This window comes from Gopherus evgoodei, chromosome 16 (assembly GCF_007399415.2).
Source record: "Gopherus evgoodei ecotype Sinaloan lineage chromosome 16, rGopEvg1_v1.p, whole genome shotgun sequence".
Lineage (NCBI taxonomy): Eukaryota > Metazoa > Chordata > Testudines > Testudinidae > Gopherus > Gopherus evgoodei.
Window position 1 is genome coordinate 17,092,606 of NC_044337.1, and position 22,063 is coordinate 17,114,668.

Sequence of the window (22,063 nt, forward strand, 5' to 3'; positions counted from 1 at the left end):
ATGCTGAAAAGGATTGATTTTGGCACACTACATTTTAAAATGAAGTCTGTCTTGAGACCCTTCCCACTAACCCACCCCCAACATCTTACTGAAATCTTTCCACCAATATATCACCACCACCCCCTGGTTCTGCTCAGGAACAGAAATGAGACATTCCATTTTCATTACAGAAAATAAAACCCTCTCTTTTCTCACCTAGAGAAGGATGCAGCTGCTTCTGCCATTCTCTTTGCCCCTCCCTCTCTGTCCTGGGGTGTGGAAAGGACCTTCCCCTTGCTCAGACCTGGGTACATAACACTGTAATTTTTTTAAACCATGTCTTCACTTAGCGTAACTCTCCAATTGTACAAACAATGCTCCAACCAGCAGCTGGGTTTTATATACACAGAGGATTTTTAGTTCTCTGAAGGGAATGGGGAATTCACTTGTAAGAGTTAAACAGAAAAAATAACCAAACAGCACACTGAATGATACTGCTGTGTATCTGCTCACTGTACTTTAAATTTAAAAGCCATTACTGAAGTACTTAATGAAGTGGATTCCTTGGGTTAGTTCCAATTCTAGGAAGTTAAAAACAACAAAAAAAAATAAACCTAAGCAATGTTCCTTGAAGTAGGATTTATCATCTCATCAGATTACTGGTGCCACTGTAAATTAAATTCTCAAGACATCTGTGCCTTTAACAGGGGAAGCTATGGGAGGGGTAGGTACATGTAAAATGCTGGCAGTTTTTGTTGAATCCATAGAGAAACAGTCCTGGACCTAAGCTGTTGTGTCCTAAGAAGCTACACTGCTCCCGTTACCACTCTTTTTTCTTCTCGTCCATGGAGACGCCGCCAGGACCCAGCGCCACCACCAGGAGAAGCCCTCCAATGACAGACATGGTCTGGAAGAAGTCGTACTTGAGGAAGTCATGCATGGGCTTGTAGGCCGGGATGGTCCAGAAGGCGTTAAAGTAGATGTTGATGGCAAACAGCCAGATGACCAGAGTCAAGGCAGCCAGCTTGGTCTTAAAGCCAATCGCCACTAAGATAATCAGGGCTGTGCCCACGATGTTCTGGAGAATCTGCAGTAGCAGAGGGGAGAGGAAAGAGTCGAGTTAGGGTCATACTCAGCTCTGTTATGGTAGCAGAGAGCACAGATGCTGCATAGCCAGCTTGCACAGATATAAATAGCAGTATAGACAGCAAGCCATAGCTTAGGGTGGGTAGAGTGTCCTACCCACCCCAGGATATAGACCCTGCATAGCCTTCTGCACACCCAAGCCAGGCCACCCACATCTGCACTGCTAATTTTAGCAGTGTCGTGTCGTGTCGTGCTACGCCCTCCTACCAGAGCCTTTCCTTGCCACAGTGAAAGCATCTGGCAGCAGGGAGCTGTAGGAGTCTTTCCCCATCGCCAGAGCCTTTCGCTATAGTGTGTAGCTATACATAATGCCTGTACTGTGCATGCTGCCGTAAATGTAGACATGGCCTTAGAGAAATATGCACATAGGACGTGTAGTTGCTGCAGAGTTGTTCAAGTAAAGGCAATGCAACAGGCTGCTGTAAGACCAAAAGGTCCATCTAGCCCATTGTCCTGTCTTCCGACAGTGGCCGGTGCCCCAGAGGGAATGAACAGAACAGGTAATCATCAAGTGATCCATTCCCAGCTTCTGGCAAACAGAGGGTAGGGACATCACGCCTGCCCATCCTGGCTGTGATGCAGGTTATCACTAGATTAGTTACTGAAGGAATTTAAAATGTCAAATAAAGGGCCCTTTCCTGTTACCTTTATTCATGTGAATTGTCCCACTCATTACAGAGATCCAGTGGCAGGATGTACGTGACTGATGGCTGCAAGGGTCAACTCTCAGTTTGTGTGGGACCCTGAGGGTAGATTTTGGGGTACCGTTCCCTAGAATTTAGTTTCAAGTCAGCACTTCATAAGCTAAGATCGTGTTTATGAAGAGATGAGTAGTTTGGGTTGAGGTTTCTCTGTTGTCACTCAGACCTGAAGAAATATTTTTTACCCTACTGCTTAAAAACCTCAGTTATTAGATAAAAGACATACTTTATCCTTCTCTAGCACCTTGTGCTAAGCAGCTCACATGCTTTATAGACATTAACTCATAACATGTCCAGGAGGTCAGAACACAGTATCTCTAGTTGACAGGGCCCAAATCAGGTAGTTTTACGTAAGGAGACCCAGCAAAATCAATGAGGACTCGCATGACAAGAATTGCTGGATTGGGATCCCACCCAGGCTGTGGCAGAGCAGTGAAGCCCAATGTCGTGACTCCCAGTTCTGTGCCAGATACTTACAGAAAAGAAGCTAACATCAAAATGTAGCAGTGTCATGAACATGAGGACCAGCAGCACACGTCCACCCAGCTGCATGTACTGTTTGGGGGAGCTTTCCCGCATGGTGGGGACACCGGCAAACATGCTTTTCCCTTCTGACCGTGACTCAGCCAAAAGCAGCAGCAAGCCTCCCCCAAGGGCCAGGTTCCTGGTGAGAGAGATTGGAGGGAGAGGGGAAAATATAAAGAAAAGTCTGCAGGTCAGTGCAAGAAAAATAAAAGCCACATCATAGAGCGTCTTGGATGTGTCACGAAGATCATTCTACCTGAATGAGTGAGAATGCCACCAACAACCTTGAATTGGTTCTCACTATGTCCCACCGCAATCTGCCCTCCAAGAAATCATCATGTTCCCCACTGATTCAGTAGTTCTTATGGCTCTGCAGATAGCAAGGAAGACTGCATGCAGTTGTGGGATTTTTTATTTTTTTTAAAAAGGTGCAAACAACATGGGACAGAGAGGACATTATAGGATGGAGACGGTTGCAAACTAGGAAGTTGACTCCTTGCTCCCAGTCACCCCCACACGACTCATTTCTGCCCCATCATGCATTGCCAAAACTTGCCCAAAAGACAGTGCACTGGATGGTGGCCAGTTGCACACTGGGTTATCTACCCATGGTGCACTGCACAGCAACACAGGCACTCCTGGCCAGTATGTGCAGTGTTGACGCAAGGAGCCAAGTATGCATCTACACAGGCGATACATTGATTGCAGCAGCTTTGGGCTGATGTAATTTGCGTTGATCAATGTTTGTTGTGTAGACATGGCCTTAAGTGGGACCTTTATAAAGATCTCTTCATTCCCATCCCTGGGTGACATTCACAGAAGCAAATTTATTAGGACAGTACAGAGAGGTAAAATAAACCAGGACCTACCTCATCAAGAACTTCAGATCCCACAGAATGCTGTAAGCAATGGTCTGGGAGGGGAAAAGAGAAATATTGAAATATTTCAGTTATTTCCACCTCCTTGAGAAGGGAGAGCTTTTAAAAAAAAAGTGTTTGAAGTCAGTGTGATTAAATGCAGAACGTAAGAATCAACATCTTAAAAAGTTACTTAGTTTAGCATAACAAACTTTTATTAGAATCCATTTTGGATGCAGAAGGTCAGGATCACTCATTAGTCTCGGTGCTTTTTATAGCAGGGCAGATCTGTGACTCTCAGGGCTTTTTGCAGATAGTTAATTAACCCTCAACAATTCCCTGTGGCAGTGAAGTATTCATCCCATTTACAGATGGGGAAAACAGAGAGGCAGGAAGGTTAAATTAAATGCCCAAGATCACACAACTAGTCAATGGCAAATTTGGGAATAGAACCCAGAAGTTATAACTCTTACTATTCTGCTTTAGACAAAATGTTAACAAGAACTCTTCCTGTCCAAAACGGGGTTTTATGTTTATAAAATGGGGATCCTTCCACATTGGGATATTCTTGTAAGCAAGCACTGGGGGTGGGTGGGGGGGGAGAAGGTATGTGTCAAGACCAAAGCAGTTATAGGTCTCTTATGCAGTAGGCTGCTGAAGCTCATGTGAGTTGCAAAGAGGTCCTCCTCCTACTATATGGGACAGGATTGGTTTGATACTTGTTTTTCCAAGCACTTACAGCTGGCTGATCCTATCAGCATCCAAGGAGAATACCTCACTGCTGTGCATGTCAGAGGAAGAACAGCTGTAACCATGTTGCCAGAAGAGAAGAGGAGATGAGATCATGGCCAATTGAAGGAGGGCAGTGGGCTCAATGGGCAAGGCAGTCCTTCCTGCTGCTTTTAGCTTAGACGGATCAGTCCCATTGGGTTGGGGGAGAGGGTCGGGAAAGATAGGGACTGTACTTCGGAAGACTTGAGGCTTCCTACCTGTAATGCTATAATTCCGAACAAGCCGAAGCAGGCATACTGCACAAAGTTCCTACTCAGCACTAGGATACAGCCGCCTGAGGAAGGGAAATCAAACAGCATTACCACATCTCACGCAGGAAACAGCTGGCTTTGGTTTTGTTTTGAATTTCAGCAGGTTAAGGATTTCAAGTAGCCAAGTCACAGGAGCCTCTGCTAGGAGATATCCATGTCAGAACACTTGCTTTGGGGGGAAATCAGCTTTAAAATCTGCATTCTCCAAGGAGCTTCTCTATAGTTGACATTGTCTTATGGCTCCTGAAGAACATCTCTCCATTATTCCACCAGCTGATGGAGCAAAGGATCAAACATGCGCTTGGTTTAGTCCCTGGCACATTGTACTAGTTGACAGCTGCCATGCAAGGATACATCTACTCTGCAATAAAAGACCTGCCGCAAGGCTGCAGCCAGCCCAGGTCAGCTAACTCCAGCTCGTGGAGCTCAGACTGCGGGGTTATAAAATTGTGGACATTTGGGCTCAGGCTGGCACCTGCCCTTTCAGACTCTGCAAGGTGGCTGAGTGGGTCTCAGACCCTGGGCCCCAGCCCAAGCCTCAATGTCTGCACTGCTATTTTTAGCCCTCTCACCTGAATCCCCGTCAACTGACCTGGGCTCTACTGCAGTGTTGACATATGCTTAATGTCACAAGAAGTTAAACAAAAAAATAGCCAAGTATGGTTTGGATGTTGCCTTTCGTGAAGTGGTGGTGTGAGGATGATGCCATAGTTCTTTTGAGAATACAGAATATTAAACAAACAGAAGTTTTCCTTTAAATCTTGCATTCAAAGGAAAACTGAACACATTTCCCAGCATGTGGATTTCCACACTGAGAACTGTTGACTAAAAGAAATCTATTAAGCAAGCTATCTCCAGGGGAAAAGGATTTAGCAAAGTTAAATTTTTGCCTGGATGAAATACAAAAGCAAAACCTGGACACAAGACTTTGAAAGACTAGACAAAGAGTGTGTGTGACACTCAATTTTTAAAAGGGGGACACGCAACATAAACAGGGAGAATTTAGTTCCTTTTCCACCAGTGATACTGTTCACAGTTCACTCAGCATGGACATAAGAGCTAGACCTAAAGTGTCTAGTCTGTTTCACTTCCTAGTCTCATGAACTAACAGAGTGCTATTGCTTTTGTGAACAGGACAGGACTGAAATGCTTCCTGCATAAAATAAGACAAAATATTTTTCCAGTTGACATTAACCTCCAAGAGATCCAATATTGGGCTGAGGCAAGAAACCCATGGCACTGTAATCATCTTGATATATTGGAGCAATACCTCCCCTTAAAAAAAAAAATAAAAAAAAAATAGTAGTATTTTATGTACAGAATGCACCTGTTAAGATCTGGGTACACATACAGAATTAAATAGATAATACTATCAACTAAGGGACTCCTCAGAGTGTTCATTGACCAAGAGGTACCATGTGGACTCAAAGTCAAGGAGCAAAACGTGGGGAGGTCAATGAAAAGTCTTTATTCAACCTAGGAAGCATCATCAAAATATAAAGCACTTGATGAGTAAAGAAAAATAAACTAGGCTTCCCATGAGCCAGAAACACTAGCGTGATTTGGCATTTGCCCTAATAGACGATTAAGAGCCACTTACTCAGCTGTCCGAAGAGATTTAGGAACACAAAGATGGAGGCCAGGAAATAGCCACAGTTCCACGTGGCATCAATGTAATCCCTCTGCTCGCTCCACTGGAACCACATGCGGATGCCATCCTCCAGGAAGGTGCTGATCAGGCACAGGCGGGCCACGTGGGGAAGGTACTGCTTCGTCACTCTCAGGAACTACATGGGCAGACAGTGCAGGAATAATGTCCAAGGAAACCAAGAGCCATGCCCCTCTGCAGGCGTATCACTGGCATGTGCATGCACACACACCCACCTCCACCACAAGATCCTACTGAACACAGGTGTGCTGGGGAATTAGATAAAGCCAAACCCTCTCGATATCACTCTGGTTTAAAACACTTCTGTGTTTATGTTTCCCCTGTTCTCATTGGGGAAATTTCCATTGACTTCTTCCTCCGCAAGCATCAACACATTGTGGCATCAGGCCTAAGACTCTCCTATACAATAGTAAAAGGTTCAACTGTAGATGAAAAACGGACCAAGATATTAGTTGATTTCAAGGATAAACACATACAGAGATAAGAGTGCAGCCCCTCATCCCATTAAGAATCACATCCCCATAAAAACACACGACTCAGGAAGATGAATTAGGCAGTTATATAAAACTACAGTTTGATGCAACCTAGTATTTAAAAAAAAAAAAAACAAAAAACACACCACCACCAAGAAGCATGAGGAACAGAGCACACGCTTCTCTTCTTGGGAATGAAAGTTGTGTCTGATCGTGTGACCAGAATGCTGAAAATTTACCCTTAGCTCACTCTGCCATTGTGAGAACTAGAGATTACATCGGAGCAACTACTGCTGAGCAGAACCACAGCAGACACCCCAGGGAGTCTTGCTTCTTGTACAAGTGACACGTGCAAAATATTTGCATATTTAAAAAAAAAATCTAATTGCCTCTTCAGTCTCCAGTTCTCAGGTGGTGTATCATTTAAGTCTTCATTAGTATTTAAATAACTGTAATAGAGCACCAAGGGGGATTAAATAACTGGTTGGAGATTCAATACTCTGACACAGATCTCAGCCTAAAGGGCCACAGTTTTGGTATGCAAAGGGAGCTGTGTGCAGACACCTAGAACACATGACTAATCAGCAGCTCTGCTTGTGCAGGCAGTTGCCACGATTATATGTACCTATGGAGCAAGATGGCATACACGTGGGCACTGGATTCTTGCACTCCATTACTGAAAATTTAGAACCATTGCATTGATCCCAGGTTAATATTAAAAAGTGTCTTGTTCCTTCACTGACCCCACCATCCCTTTGGTACACAAAGGTATTGATTAAAAAAATGTTTTTGTCCTAACAAACAGCCCTAGAAACCTGCAAATAGCCCATTCCACTTCTATAGAAAGTCTTGATGTTTGTAGGCAATGCAATAGTACCAGGAGACGTTTAGAAATAGAAAATGCCTTTTGGCTGAAAGTGAGGTGACTATTTATTTAAGAAACATATTTAGGGCATCAACACCAGGTGCAGAACAGCCAAGTGATTCAAGTGACATCTGTCAGGTGTTGTATGCGAGATAGTGATGGTCAATTCTACATTAAACAGCGAAAGAGAAGCAGAAGGTGCCTATCTCCAGATTTTATGGGCAGTTCGTGCTGAGCAGCGTCACAACCAGATGCATGCACATGCCTGACTCCTGATGTAGAAATGCCAGGTTTTGCAGAGACTCCTGGTTTAGCAGTAGGGGGACTATGTGTTATAACCTCCCCTGACCCACACACAGTATGTATTAAAAATGATTTATGGGACTATTTGATTTAAGTAATTTTACTCAGTGTTAGAATCTAAACTATGTTTGGGGGAGGGGAGGAAACAGTCCACAATCCCAAACCAACCAACCCACCTGTATAGAAGTGTTCTTCAAAGGGTATCAGGAATGCCACAAAGAGGAAATACACAATGAAAACAGTGTATGTGTGTCTTGCGTTGGTCCCCTTGCACCAGTGTTTCTTGCACCATTAGGGAACAGGAACTTAAAAAAAAAAGTAAAATGTCACACCCAGCACTGACCATGTTCTGTTGGTGCAACTCAGTTAACTTCAGTGGAGGTGCACCAGTTTATACTAATAGAGAATTTAGCTAATTGAGTCAGCAAACTAACCGGTAAAACTGTATGTTGACAAAAAAAATTAAGTTAGCTTCTCATTGTTTATGATGTTCACTGCCTGCATTTTACAGTAGTCTAGTTTCATTGTCCAAACTGAGTAATCAGTTTCACTTTCTGTTTTTAGTTAGAATAATTTTGCAGCTCTTACAATGTTATTTAGCTTCCCTACAGCTGGGTGGCAGGAGATTAAATGCACTTCTAAAAGCGTATTCCCACCACCATGATTAACCAATTAATAAAGGATGTTTCAAGTTCTGTGAAAATTAGAAACCTTTCTGGCTGCCTAATTCAAGGTCAGCGTGAACAAACACAGAGCAGAAATGTTAACACAACAGACATGCCCAAATAGTTACTTAGCTTCCCTACAGCTGGGTGGCAGGAGATTAAATGCACTTCTAAAAGCGTATTCCCACCACCATGATTAACCAATTAATAAAGGATGTTTCAAGTTCTGTGAAAATTAGAAACCTTTCTGGCTGCCTAATTCAAGGTCAGCGTGAACAAACACAGAGCAGAAATGTTAACACAACAGACATGCCCAAATAGTTACTATCAGAAGAGCAAACTACATTAGTCCTGGGTCATGTCCATCTAGAGTCTAAAAGGTCAAGATTCAAGTCAGTTAAACATACTTTGAACACAAACCTTAGCCAGGTACAGACTGAATGTTATACTTTGGGAATTCTGAATATGAAATTTTTTCAAACCGCTAGATGAGTGAATCTGGACAGATACCTTTCTTATGATCTTTGTCATTTAGTGAGATACTAATGGAACAATTAAATACACATTCATGCAAGGGAGATGTGACCTAAAATTAACCAATATGAAGTTAGAAAGAAAAAGAAAAGAGCTCATTTGCATGGTCCAAAAAGCAGATCAAGAGAGCTTCAAATGTATTTGAGTTACCTAAGGAACTCCTACATGTACCCCAAGGGTAGAAAATAAAACAAACCCTCTTAAACTGATCATTATTGTACATAACAAAGTTAAATTTTAGGCTTGAATTTCTGGATGAAAGATATGACACATTTTAGATGTTACCCTCTGCTGGTAAGTGTATTGTTTATATATTTTTAAATTTATAACTGCTGTACATTTCCCCCCTCATTTTTTAAAATGGGCCTGAGTCCACATTTGTTCTGTTGCCCCAGCCTCAGCCTCTACAAGCCAATAAACTCTATTCCCACAATTAGGCAATCATGTGGACTTTGCAAACAAACAAAAGCTATGTGACTTCCATGGAAGAGGATAAGATTATAGGGAAAGAAGAATTACAAATCAAGCTTCTAAGGCACTTGTGATAATACAGAGATTGATTTAGAAGGGTCCTTTTCTGTAGCACAGACAGAAACTAGTACAAACAATACTCTCTCAAACAATACTCCCCCTGGGGGGAATTCTGCACCAAAAAGTTAAAAATTCTGCAAATATTTTAAAATTCTGCATCCAGCTGGGACTCCCGCTGCCAGCCCTGTGTGTGGCAATGCTCTGGCTACCATGTGCAGGTCTGACAGTGGGAGATCTCAGGTTAGTCTGGAAAAACAAATTCTGGGAACATTAATTTGTGCAAATTCTGCATTGTACAGTGGCGCAGAATTCCAGCAGGAGTGAGAGAGACAGGGAAAAAAGAACTAAATGCTCCAAAAGTACTGGATAGAAAGTACAGAACACCTAAGAAAAGAACTGGAGGGTTTCTACAGCAAGTCTTGCTCCTCAGCTTGGAAATAATATGAGGTGTTGCTTGTACAATATGCTAGACCAGGCGTGGACAAACTTTTTGGCCCGAGGGCCACACTGGGTTTGCAAAACTGTATGGAGGGCCGGGTAGGGATGGCTGTGCCTCCCCAAACAGCCTGGCCCCCGTCCTCTATCCAACCTCTCCCACTTCCTACTCCATCAGTGCCCCCCTCAGAACCCCCCCTGCTCCTTGTCCCCCAAACGCCCCAGGAACCCCACCCCCTATCCAACTGCCCTGCTCCCAGTCCCCTGACTGCCCCGACCCCATCCACACCCCTGCCCTTTGACAGGACCCCAGGCCCCCATGCCAATCCAACCTCCCATCTTCTGACCCCTATCCACACCCCCACTCCCTGACAGGCTCCCTGGGACTCCCACATTTATCCAACTCCTGCCCCTGACTGCCCCCCAGAACATCCGCCCCATCCAACCACATCCTGTCCCCTGACTGCCCCCTGGGATCCCTCTCCCCATCCAACCTCCCAGCCCCCTTACCATGCCACTCAGAGCAGCATATCTAGCAGCCGCATCGCCTGGCTGGAGCTAAACATGCTGCCGTGCTACTCGGCAGCAGCATGCAACCCAGCTGCCCAGAGCACTGCCTGTACAGCGGTGTGGCTGCGGGGAAGGGGGGGACAGTAGAGGAGGAGCCGGGGGCTAGCCTCTCTGGCCAGGAGCTCAAGGGCCAGGCATGATGGTCCTGCAGGCCGGATGTGGCCCACGGGCCATAGTTTGCCCACCTCTGTGCTAGACATTTGATGAATTTTAATCAGAAGGAAGCAGCACTTTCCAACATCAATCTAATGACCGAGAAGCTTTCAAAGCGCCCAGCAACACCCTAATCAGCCACATTGGACAAGAAAGCATAATAGCTCAACATCTGGGCATCAGAAGGGTTGAAAGCACCTGTTTTAGCATCAGTGCACTGCACTGGAAATCCCCAAGCAAACAGAATACACAACCAGCAAGTCATAAATGGGGTGCAACTGTGTCTTCCTAAAACAAGAGGACCAGGATCTACATTTGGCTTGTACCATCAAACAAGTAGAGCGCATACAGAGAATGCAGCATGTGTAAGAGACCTGCTAAAAACGGTGGCTGATTAGGAAGGGAAGGCCCAAATGCACAAGGCAAGAGAGGCAGGCTGTGATCCACCTTCCAAGGTTCAAGTTTTGATTAGAGATCCTTAACTGAGGTCTGGTCTACACTACAGACCTATATCGGCACAACTGTGTCACTTGGGTGTGAAAAATGTTTGCATTCGACGTGCGATATCCACCCTTGTTGTATAACTAGAGTAGTTCTGTGTTTATACTGACCCACTGCTTGCTAAAAAGATTGGGTTTCTAGTGAGCAAATGGCACCTGCCCTGCTTCCAGTTCAGAGTTGTGTCAGAATATACCACGCTGAGATGTTAAGACAAGCTCTCCCAGGCAACAGACTAACTAGGTTCCAGACAGAAACCAAGACTCTCCATCCCAAGTGTTTGAACAGATTGTGCAAATGCCAAGTGAATTCCTGGAGGGGGTTGGAAACAGACTCTCGAACAGCCGTCTCTTTCCTCGCCACCCAAGGTGTATACAGACCCAACCTGTCAGAGAAAGCCAAATCAACTGGCTCTTCCTAGGGTTCAGAGGAAGAGAGGATGTGTGCATGCTGACCTAAAGACCTCAACTCCCTCCATGAAAGCATGTAATTCTGGGTTACCAACCTGGCCTCTCTCAGAGCAGGGATCCCTCTCCCTAGGCATTCTGTACGCTTCGGCCTTTACAAGGGAGAAAAGATTCTCTACTTTGACATCAGCTTTTCCCTGTTCTTCAGCTACATCAGAAGTTGGAGAGAACATAAGAACGGCCATAATGAGTCAGACCAAAGGTCCATCTGGCCCAGTATCCTGTCTTCTGACAGTGGCCAATGCCAGGTGCTTCAGAGGGAATGAACAGAACAGGTAATCATCAAGTGATCCATCCCCCGTCGCCCATTCCCAGCTTCTAGGAGGCAAACAGAGGCTAGGGACACCATCCCTGCCCATCCTGGCTAATAGCCATTGATGGACCTATCCTCCATGAAGTCATCTAGTTCTTTTATTAACTCTGTTACAGTCTTGGCCTTCACAACATCCTCTGGCAAAGAGTTCCACAGGTTGATTGTGCGTTGTGTGAAGAGCTTTAGAGATGTTTAACTAAGGGTATGTCTACATTACTGTGCCACCATAGCATGCTAGTATAGACTCTTCCTACATCGACAGAAGGGGGTTTCTGCCAATGTGGTTAATCCTTCCACCGACCTAGCTGCATCGATAGTGGGGGCTCGGTTAACCTAACTAAATCACACAGGGCATGAAATTTTTCACAGTCCTGAGAAATGTAGCTAGGTCAATCTAACTTTTAGGTGTAGACCAGGCCCAGGGAAAAGTGTCCATGCATATCTGAAAGCGACACACAGGGGGATGAATTATTTAAGGTAGTTCAGGTTGTGGTTATATGAGTAGAGTTAGGAGCAATGAGAGGCAGTTAAAAAAAAAAAAAAAGCTTCCTAAATCTTTCCTTTTTTGATGGGGGCTGCCTGGAAAGTATCTAGATGAACAGATACAATTGTAGGGATCAACAGAGAAGTTTCAAGTGTTAAACAACAAATCAATCAAGCTAAAAAGCCAATGAAGGAGGAAGGTATACATTCTACAAGAGGGAGTTTTTAAATTTAGGCCTAAACCGAGGGGAAGAGCAGAGGTTAAAATGATTCAGTAAAGCGGGCTCAGGAAAATGGAAAGGCGGAGAAAAGCCTGCCCGGGCAACTTCTGCAGAGAACATGAAGTAGGAGAGGGAATGTAGTGGGAGGTTGTGTCTTGAAGATCAGCAGGAACAAGACTGTAGAAAGGTTGCAAACTAAGCACAAGTGCTAAGGGGCAGCTCTGCTTCCCAGCATCAGCTTTGGAACCTGCCATCTTTTGTTGTAATTAGTCACATGGGCTTGTCTCATTGGTTTTCAGGGAAGGTGACAAACAGCCCATGATAGAAAGTTTAAATTGCTCCCTCCCCTCTCAGCACACATAGGAAAGAGAATTGTATGTTGCCTGGTAAACAAGCATGCTTGCGATCCAATCAGCGGAAGACAAGTAGGATAGATTGAAGGCGGGAGCAATGCTAGGCAACCTTATCTCAATGCAAACCATCTTCTGACATCCATCATGCATACAGCTGTGTTTACGCTACTCACATGTAAGCACTGAAGCCACTGTTCACAGCAAGCCGTAGAGAAAATGAGTCAAATTCAGAAATAGAATGCACAACTGAAAGGTGTAAGACTAATTGAGGAGGTCTAGGAGGAGAGGAGAAAGATTATACCATTAATTAACTGTGATAGCGTGGGACATGTATCAGAAGTGTCCAGTGATTTTAGGATTCAGAGTACCTATGTACTGAACTCTCTCAGTGATTTTAACTAGGTGCAGTAGAATTGATCTAGAATGGGCAATTTCTAGTAATGGGACTGAATCAATAGGCCCAAACCAGAATGCCAGATCCAGACAGACATCAAACTTTGTGGAAGTCCTGATCTGCATGTTACAGCTTGGGCCCATCTCTAGTAGTCAATTTATACACCTCATTTCAACACCCTAGAGCACCACATAAACTATAGCTATAAGAAGAATCACTTCAACCACTTGCAAAGCAGCCACCTCTGGGGTGCAGCTGTTTAACAGTTCATAGTAACAGATTAAAACAGAGGTTAATATCTTATCCAACTGAAACTACACAGGAATTAGAGGTACACAGATTGTAATTACCTGAGCTTCACAGACACAATACACTTAAGACAAGACAAAATTATTCAAGTGAGGGAAAGAGATAATGTTAAACTCATGGCACATATGCAGTTTAGGGTTTTCTATACACTGAATATTCAAATGACTGATTATTCTGTGGGCCTTGCATGGACCATACTGAAGACTGCATCTCACACAAGCACAGCCAAAGCTGTAAAAACTAAACATTATCTGAGAGGACAACTGGTTCTTCACTCCCAGCCAAGTCATTAACACATACCACAGGAGGGCTGTGTGTTGCCATTTTCTCCTCTAATGAGGTTACCGAGGGCAGTAAACCAAGCCCTGTGGAGGACACAGATTTAAATACTCTTCTTAGTTTAGGCACACACACACACAAAGATCCAGCATTCCCTGGATCAAGTCCCTTCTCCAAATCTCTTTCCTCAGGGAGGCTATGTAATCCAACCAAAAAATAAAGAACTCTAATCTTTGATTCACCTGCATTACTCCCTTAAGTGATTTGCAGTGTTGTTGTTGAAAGCTTGTCTCTTTCAGCAACAGAAGCTGGCCAGCTAAAAGATATTATCTCACCCACCTTGTCTCCTTAAGTGAACAAATCATCATCCTTACCAACCACATCTCTTGTTATCTCCTCCTGTCATCGTTGGTCTAAGTTGTAAGGTCTTGAGAAAGAGACTGTCTCTATACATACACACCTCTAAAGCACAATGCCTATTTATGGCACTTACGAAGTAATAAGCAATAATGAAAGCAGCAGCTAGGGAGACTATAGATATACTATGGTTTTAAGAGGGATGCACAGAATTGGGAGCCAGATCTGGATTCTATTCCTGGCTCTGACATAGACTTCTTATAGAGACAAGGTGGGCGAAGTCTCTTATGATACATACATAGACTTCTCATGTTGCCTTGGGCAAACCTAGATTTGTATTTCACCTAGGTGCTTAAGTGACCTCCCCACCCCACATTATATTTTTTGATCAAGACCATGGCCCACTGCAAGCAGTAGCTCATTTTACAGAAGCAGCTCTCCTTTTGCCAAGCTTCACTTGTGGCTCTCATCTCCGGAATGCCAGTGGGGACCCTAATAATGCTCCAAAGTTCACCAGGAAAGAGGCTCCTCTGTTTATTCCCGAATTAGTGATGGTAGGATCAGAGTGGTAAAGGGAGCTGCCAAGTAAACAGCACAGAGACACTTGGACTGCAACATGCTGTTTACAGTCTTGGGTTTCTGATAAAGATACAGGACCCATCCCTGCAACCCTAATGTGGAGCCGCTCTGTTTCTCTATGGAGAGAAGCATGACACAGTGGCCTAAGTACAAGACTGGGAGCAAGGAATGCCGATGATCTCATTTCAGGTCTGGCACCAAACTCTACACTCTGGCCTAGGGTGAATCATTTCTTCAATCTGTGTTTCAACTCCCATTGATGAAGTGGGGATAACACCTCCCCTCCTCCCATGAGGAGTCAATATTTAGAAAGGGGGACTACAGGCCAGGGGTTCTCAGGATAAATTATTTGGTGGCCTCAGAGTGCGGCCACCAAGACTTGCTGGTGGCCACTCTCATACTTTTTCCTAAAATACTTAGTTTTCAGAAAAAACAAATACATATGCACATATAAATTGCAATGATTTGGATGTGTATTTATTGCTGGCTAGTAAGTCTGTTGTGAAAAGTGATTTACAAGCATACAAGTATCACTTTTCACAGCAGACTTATTCAGCCCCAGCAAGCCTGGGGACAAATTAAACCTTGGATGAGGCATCAGGAAAGGCAGTAGGGGCCGGGAGTGCAGGGGGGTGCATGGCTGAGGAAGACAACAGGCTAGAGCTCCTCCAGTACTGTACCCCAGATGTCTTCAGAGGGGGGCAGAGTCCAACTTCTGCTAGTGGGGCCAGGAACCAACACCAAGGTGGGGCATCCAGGAGCAATAGGGAGGAGGAGGGGCCACTGCTTAGCCCCTCCCCCAATCACAGCCCAGGAGGGTGTGACTGCAAGACAAGCCAGTGGTAGCTGCATGTAGCCACGGTGGCAACATTTACGAAATGCTACTATAGGCTCATACTGTCATTTTAAGATAGGTCAGAGGAAGGACAAGAGCAGGCCAGAAACTTTCTGGCCACCTTATTCTTTAGTTCAGTGGTCCCCAACCTTTTTCATCTGGCAGGCACCAGCCAACGAGCCACAGAGGACCATGGTGGCAGACAAGCATCTGCCGAAATTCCGCCGACAAGAGGCAACGTCAACAGGCGTCACTGCTGAAATGCCACTGACAAGCAGCGTCATCCAGAGGTGTCGCCAGTGAAATACCGCCAAAAATCAGCAGCATTTTGGCAGCAGCGCCTCTGGATAACGCAGCCTGTCAGCATTTCAGCGGATGCTTGTCTGCTGGCCAGTATGCAGGCGCTCTTAGATGCCCCGGCTGGTGCCATGGTGCCCGCGGGTACCACGTTGGGGACCCCTGCTTTAGAGGGTTTCATCTTTGTTGTTCTAAATTTTAAGGTTTCCCCATAGCACGTTCCACTTTCCCTTTTTCACACAAGCCTCCCGAGTGCAATTCACAGCACTCCGATCACCAGGTGGGTTTCGTGGCACATCAAGTCTTCAGCTGCCCATCCTCTGCATGGGGCAAATGTCACACTTCCAGATTATAGCAGGAGTAAGGGGCTTGGCTTATTACTAAACAGGATCAGTGCAGTTATTTGGACATGCCAGGCTTCCATGCTCTGTTAGCTTCACTGGAAAATGAAAGGACCAGGTTTAAAACCAAAAAGAGTTTCTCCCCCGCTCTTGTTTTTGTATTAACTGTCTCAGAAAGCTGGAGGCTAGAAGGAAGATCTGATCAGTTGAACACATACAGGCCCTTGGGATGGAAGATTAAAGAAAGCCCTGCATTTTTTGCCCCAGGAACATGGTTTGGGCATCACACTCACTCCTTCCACCAGCTATAGTTGCTTCACTCGTTTACAACAGTTGCATAGTCTCCTCGCACTGCTGTCTGCATGGAGTACAGTGCCAAACAGCCACCTTCTCAAGTGGTATCAACACAAATGGAAGACTAGCCAGAGGTCTGCTCCCTCAGAGAAAGGCAACTCCTGCAAATCCAGGGAGTGAGTGCAGACTCAATGCAAGACCTACTTACAGCTACTTCATCGTTGGACAGTATTTGGCAACACATTTAAAGGTTCCATCTTGAACATTGAATATTCAGTTGGAAGCTCTCACCACTGATCCTCGAGAAGTTTTGCTCCTGGTTATGGAGATTTTTTTCACTTCATGGTGAATGTAGGCCTACATCAAGCAAACAATTCCACTTTACCTACAGTTAGACTGTAAGCTCTTTGGAGAAGGGACTGCATCTTCTGTTTGTACTAGGCACTATAAATAAATTATTCCCCATCCCATCAAATCAGGGAAGCTAGTTCTCCCCTAAGCCACCCATACCTGCCAACCAGCAAAGCCCACCCAACTTAAAGCCCACAGTTAAGAAAACACCAAACAAAACAGTGTCTTGTATTGCACACCCATGAAGTTGGCAAACCTTGGTTGTAAGCGAAAGACCATTTCCAGAGCCAAGGTCAATCCCAACCCCGATCTATCTCCCCTTCAGAACACCTTGCCAACTCTGTAACGCGCTTGTGTGTGCCATATTCCCCTCTAGTGGCTGGTCCACATATGGCTGAAAAGCATATTACTGCTGCAAGTTAGCAACATTACTCCTTTAGGTCAAGGGGCAGAAACCTGTGCTTTGGGTGCTAAAGGTCATGGGTTTGAGCTTCCCTAATAACCAATGGAGCTGCTCATTACACCTGCTCCCATGGGGAGAAAGCAATAGCATTTTAGCTAATCCCAACTATTAGAACAAGGAATGGGGAGAAATAAGGCTGTTAGTGAGGAGGCATCCAAATTCTACGGTATTAATCTGATGTACCCAACCAGCCATCCAAAAAAATCTTCAATCTAATCCCAGTTCAGATGTTTTGTTCCAAATGAGCTAAGAACTTCCCTAACACAAAATGCCCACTATGCAAAAATATACCCAGTGGTTATTGTTTTTATAAACTCACTCCCACATGTGTATGAGTTTGTTGTAGCAGCATAGGTAGTGGTTAGAATAAGCAGGGAGCAATTATTTGGACCTAGAGTTAGCAAATGAATTACTTGCGAAACCCAAGTGTGGTTTTGCAATCTGATGGATGAGTGTCCACAAACATCAGGAATAGGCTGTAGCTAATAATCACTTTTAAATAAAATGGGGTCAAAGAGAAATAAGGTTGTTTCCATGAAAGTTATTCCAGGAAGGGGCAGACAAGGCTTCAGGCTGGACAATAAGGCATTCAGGAGGTCTTACAAAATATTTAAGATCCCAGAAACAGTCACATGGGAATAAACACACAGGTATTTCAAAAAAAGTAGCACCCAAGACTCAAGAGTCATAACATTTAGCAAAGGATATGAGCACAATACAGCAACTGTTCATCTTGTCCTCCCACTTCTGATAGGTCAACAAGACAAACTGGGCCTGATTCTGACACCCTTACTCAGGCGGAGAACTACATAACACACCACCATGAGCCCCACTGAAATCAACAGAAAGCAGAATCTGGCCCTAAACAAGCCATCTGTCTAGAAAAAACAGCGAATGGCAGGTTTTTCCAGTGCTGGTCAGTTACAGGGATTCAAGGGTGGCATATCCATTTTAGATCCTGTAATATGCATCATCCAACCTTCATCCTGCTTTAGAAGTCTAGAGTCAGATCAAGTCAGATCTTAGCTCTAGGCAGCCAGATGTTACTACCTAATTTTAAAACATATTGGTCACCAAGCCAACAAAGATCTTGCTTTACGACACTGTCACAAAGAGAGGGACTGAATACTTCATTCATATTATTCTGCTCACTCACAGCAAGATGAGAGATTCTAAGCTTTGATTTATCATAGACATCTGTATTACACAACAGCACAAGATGGTCTGTCCAGGCTGGCGTCAACATCTACAAGGACCGTTTATACAGGAATGTTTAACAATCTGGGTTGACTTTTGTTCTGAACCTATAGCATAGACAGAGACCTATGATTCCTTTTCATCTGTTCCACTTAATGATTCTGGACATGGCCTAAGTGCAGTCTGGGGTTAGGATCTTCCATTATCGTTTCACTGCATGTTTGTTTTCACATATCCCCTATTCCCTGTTGCTACATGCCACCTGGACACCTCTTGGAGAGAGAGAGAGAGAGGAAGAATGGCTTTGCCTTCCTCACCCCTTTACGGGACTCTTTACACTTATTAACAGATAGGAAGGAGTCAGGCTCCCAGGAGAGGAGGGTTATAGCACTGATCGGACAGTTTCATTCAAAGAAGGCACAAGATGCGGGCTCCAGGGTGGGGGTAAGATCCATTCCTTCATGGGTAACAAAAATTACAAATACCTCTTTAGTCAGTAGGGAGCAGAATTACCACCAACCGTTACATCCTGAGAATAAAGGAGGCTAAGCCTCATGTCCCGTCCAGGGTATACATCACTGACTGGTCCCCCATTATTCTTGAGGTGGGGGGTAAGGCTCATTGACTGTAAGGCCAGAAGAGACCATCATGATCATCTAGTCTGACCTCCTACATGTTGCAGGCCACAGACCCTCAGCCACCCAATAGGCCCATAAACTCTGGCTTAGTTAATGAAGTCCTCAAATCAGAGAGAGGCAGACCCCAGAGCTCCTCAGGGGCACACATCACTGAGTGATCCCCTTCTTTATCCAAGGGGCAGGGACAAACATTATGGTGTCTCCAGTGTACGAACCACATACTGTTTCCTCAACCCCCAATATTCTAGGGTGTTGGCCTGTTGCAGGCACACACCACTGACTGATCCCCACCCCCTCATTATCCTGGGAGGGGCAGGACCCCATGGCAGGCTCATTCAGGGATACACAAGATTAGCCGATTCCCATGTATTCTCGGTTGGGGAAAGTAGGGACAGACCGCAGAGCCCCCAAGAGGTATGTACCACAGGCTGATCCCCCCTTTATTTCAGTGGAAGACCCCCCCACAGCCCCTAGGAGGGATACACCCTAATTCTCATCTCCATGTGGAGGGGGCCTCCATCCTAGCGAAGGGATAAGAGGGAGGGATACACCCACCTGGTCTGCAAAGTCCTCAGCCGTGCTCATTAGATCATTCTGGCCCATGGTCTCAGCTGCTGGGTGGGTGCTGCAGTGGGGAATTCCTCCAGGGTGGGTGTCTGCCTGCTGCCTGGGCTCGCACACCCCTGTCTCCTCTGCTGCTGCTGCTGCAGGCTCCTCCACAGGAAGTGCCTCTCCACCGCTGCTAAAGCCGCTGCTGTCTCCTGCGTCTGCCACGTAGGCCAACTCTTAAAGGAGCAGCGCTAGCAGCAGGAGGATCCCCGAGAAGGGAAGCAGGGATTGCATGTAACTGACATGAGATACAAGTTTGCCTATCTCTAGCGTGTGTCTGACTCTTAAAGGGACCTCAGCAGCCCTGTGAAAGCAGCCCATGGAAGGGAGGAGGAGCAGGATCCTTCATGCAAATCACTGCCCTGACATCAGAGATGGGCAAAGCTTTGGTGGATGTGGGGTTCTGTTTTGCGAAATCTTGTTTGCCAAACCAAAGCTGGGGTGGTTTGGGTCTAGGACCCATTTTATGGGAACCCAGGAAACACAAAGTTCAAAGCCAGAGTGGGTGGATCTGCAAAACTGATGGGGATTTTCAAATTCCAAAATCCTTTTTGTTTTATGGTTTATATCTGTTCTATTCTATATGGCTTTTTGTACAGCACAGCACCCCTGCCTATGGTATCTGAGCACTTCCATGGCATATGAACCTCCTTTTATTCAACCCCCAGCACGGCCATAACCAAGGTGGCAACCAACCGGGGCACAAAACTGTGAGGGTGGAAAAATGACCAAAAAACTGGTAGGGGATGCAAATATACTTGCTTGCCCTGGGTGCTAAAATGCCTAATTGCAGTATTCAAGGTGGAGTGAGAGGGAAGGTTTTGTTTGTTTTGGGAAAAGGTTTTAGTTATAGCTGTCTCTTCTTGAAATAGAGGTAGTTACAAAGTAGGATGGCAGACTATGAAACACTGTGTTGTCAACTCTTGTGATTTTATTGTATGCCTCACAATATTTGGTGTTTTTCCTTAAATCCCCAGCTTCTGGAGGCATGTGATTAGGTGAGACTCATAGCTTTAACTTAAAATAAATAAAAAACAAGTTTCTAGTCCCTCATGATTAGATGAAATCTTGAAAACATGACTTAAGATCACCCTAAAGGCTCAAAAACCACAAGGCAATGAAAAGCTGCACAGATTTATTATTTTTCTTTTTACAACTCATTGTAAACCAAGCTCATGAATTTTTGAGGCCTGTCTCATGAATTTTGAACACCTGGGGTTGGCAATATCGCTAACTCAGTGCCTGGGAACTGCAATATGCAACTGGAAAACATTTCTACAGCAAAACCAGTCCGCTCTTGTCTCCTCCCCCAGTGTATTTTTCTATGTACAACCATATGCTGATCCAAACCCTTTGTACATCTGTTTCCCTGCTCAGCTTTACCCAGGAAACCCAAAGGTGAGGAGGACATTGATTTTAAAATGTATTTAAATATAGACAGATTTATAATAGTGTATCTGGGTGCAATGTAGTAAAACTAAACGGAGTCCTGAAGTGAAATGACCAAGGAAGGGATGTAGGAGTTATTGCAGAATTAGCTTTGAAGCAAGATCTGGTCAGAAGAGCTGCCAAATCTGCAAAGGGCCCAGTACAGGAGGGCCACCACACACCACGGACTGGTTGCTGCAAGGTTTGATGTTCACTGTGAATGCTCTTGTTACCTGGGGACCACGTATGGAGATGTTTAGGCCTTCTGGGTGACCAGTACATCTGCCCCTTTATCTCAGCGCTGGCAAGCATGCTTCACAGATTTCCTCCTATTTAACAGGAAACCTCCATCCACTGTTTCCCTGTTGTGATGGGGCAAGGCCAGATGGCTACAGTAAAGTAGTGAGGAACAGGTCTGTTAGCCCCAGGCTAAACAAATCCCTGGTACCATGGTAACCAAATGGCAGTTGCTCCAGGTTAATCAAGATACCTGGGGCCAATTAAGATCGTTCTAGAAGGCAGTGGAGATAGCTAGATTGATTGGGACACCTGAAGCCAATCAAGGGCTGGCTTGAACCAGTTAGTCAGTGAGGTGTGGGTGTTAGGAGTTATAGGAATGATGATGCAGCACAAATCCATAGCAGGTGCAAGGAAGGAGGCCCTGAGGTAATGGTGAAGGAGATATGCTGGGGCTGCTCTGGGGAAGCGGCCTAGGGAATTGTACATGTCCTATTTCTAGAAAGTCAGCTACCATAGCTGCTAATTTTAGGGTCCCTGGGCTGGAGCCTGGAGTAGAGGGTGGGCCTGGGCTCCCCTATCCCCTCCCTGTTTAATCACTGAGACTGGGAGACCTCAGAGACTGAGGGAGGGTTGCTTCTCCTCACCTCCCTTCTTAACTTACTGAGCTA

The 22,063-nt window shown here is 45.1% G+C and overlaps 1 protein-coding gene across 2 annotated transcripts; it reads right to left on the minus strand.

Annotated features, from left to right (window-relative positions):
* Positions 1 to 784: 784 nt before the first annotated feature.
* Positions 785 to 20,088, minus strand: SURF4 (surfeit 4). Of its 2 annotated transcripts, XM_030535774.1 has the most exons (7): positions 19,674 to 20,088; positions 7,738 to 7,866; positions 5,852 to 6,038; positions 4,198 to 4,274; positions 3,221 to 3,264; positions 2,304 to 2,490; positions 785 to 1,066 (listed from the first exon to the last, which is right to left on the minus strand). In XM_030535774.1, exons 3-7 carry the CDS (start codon positions 5,955 to 5,957, stop codon positions 800 to 802), a joined length of 681 nt encoding a protein of 226 aa, XP_030391634.1. In that variant the 5' UTR covers positions 5,958 to 6,038; positions 7,738 to 7,866; positions 19,674 to 20,088; the 3' UTR covers positions 785 to 799. The 2 variants fall into 2 exon arrangements, with proteins under 2 accessions (XP_030391634.1, XP_030391633.1); XM_030535773.1 differs by lacking the exon at positions 7,738 to 7,866 and having other exon boundaries at positions 19,674 to 20,087.
* Positions 20,089 to 22,063: the final 1,975 nt, after the last annotated feature.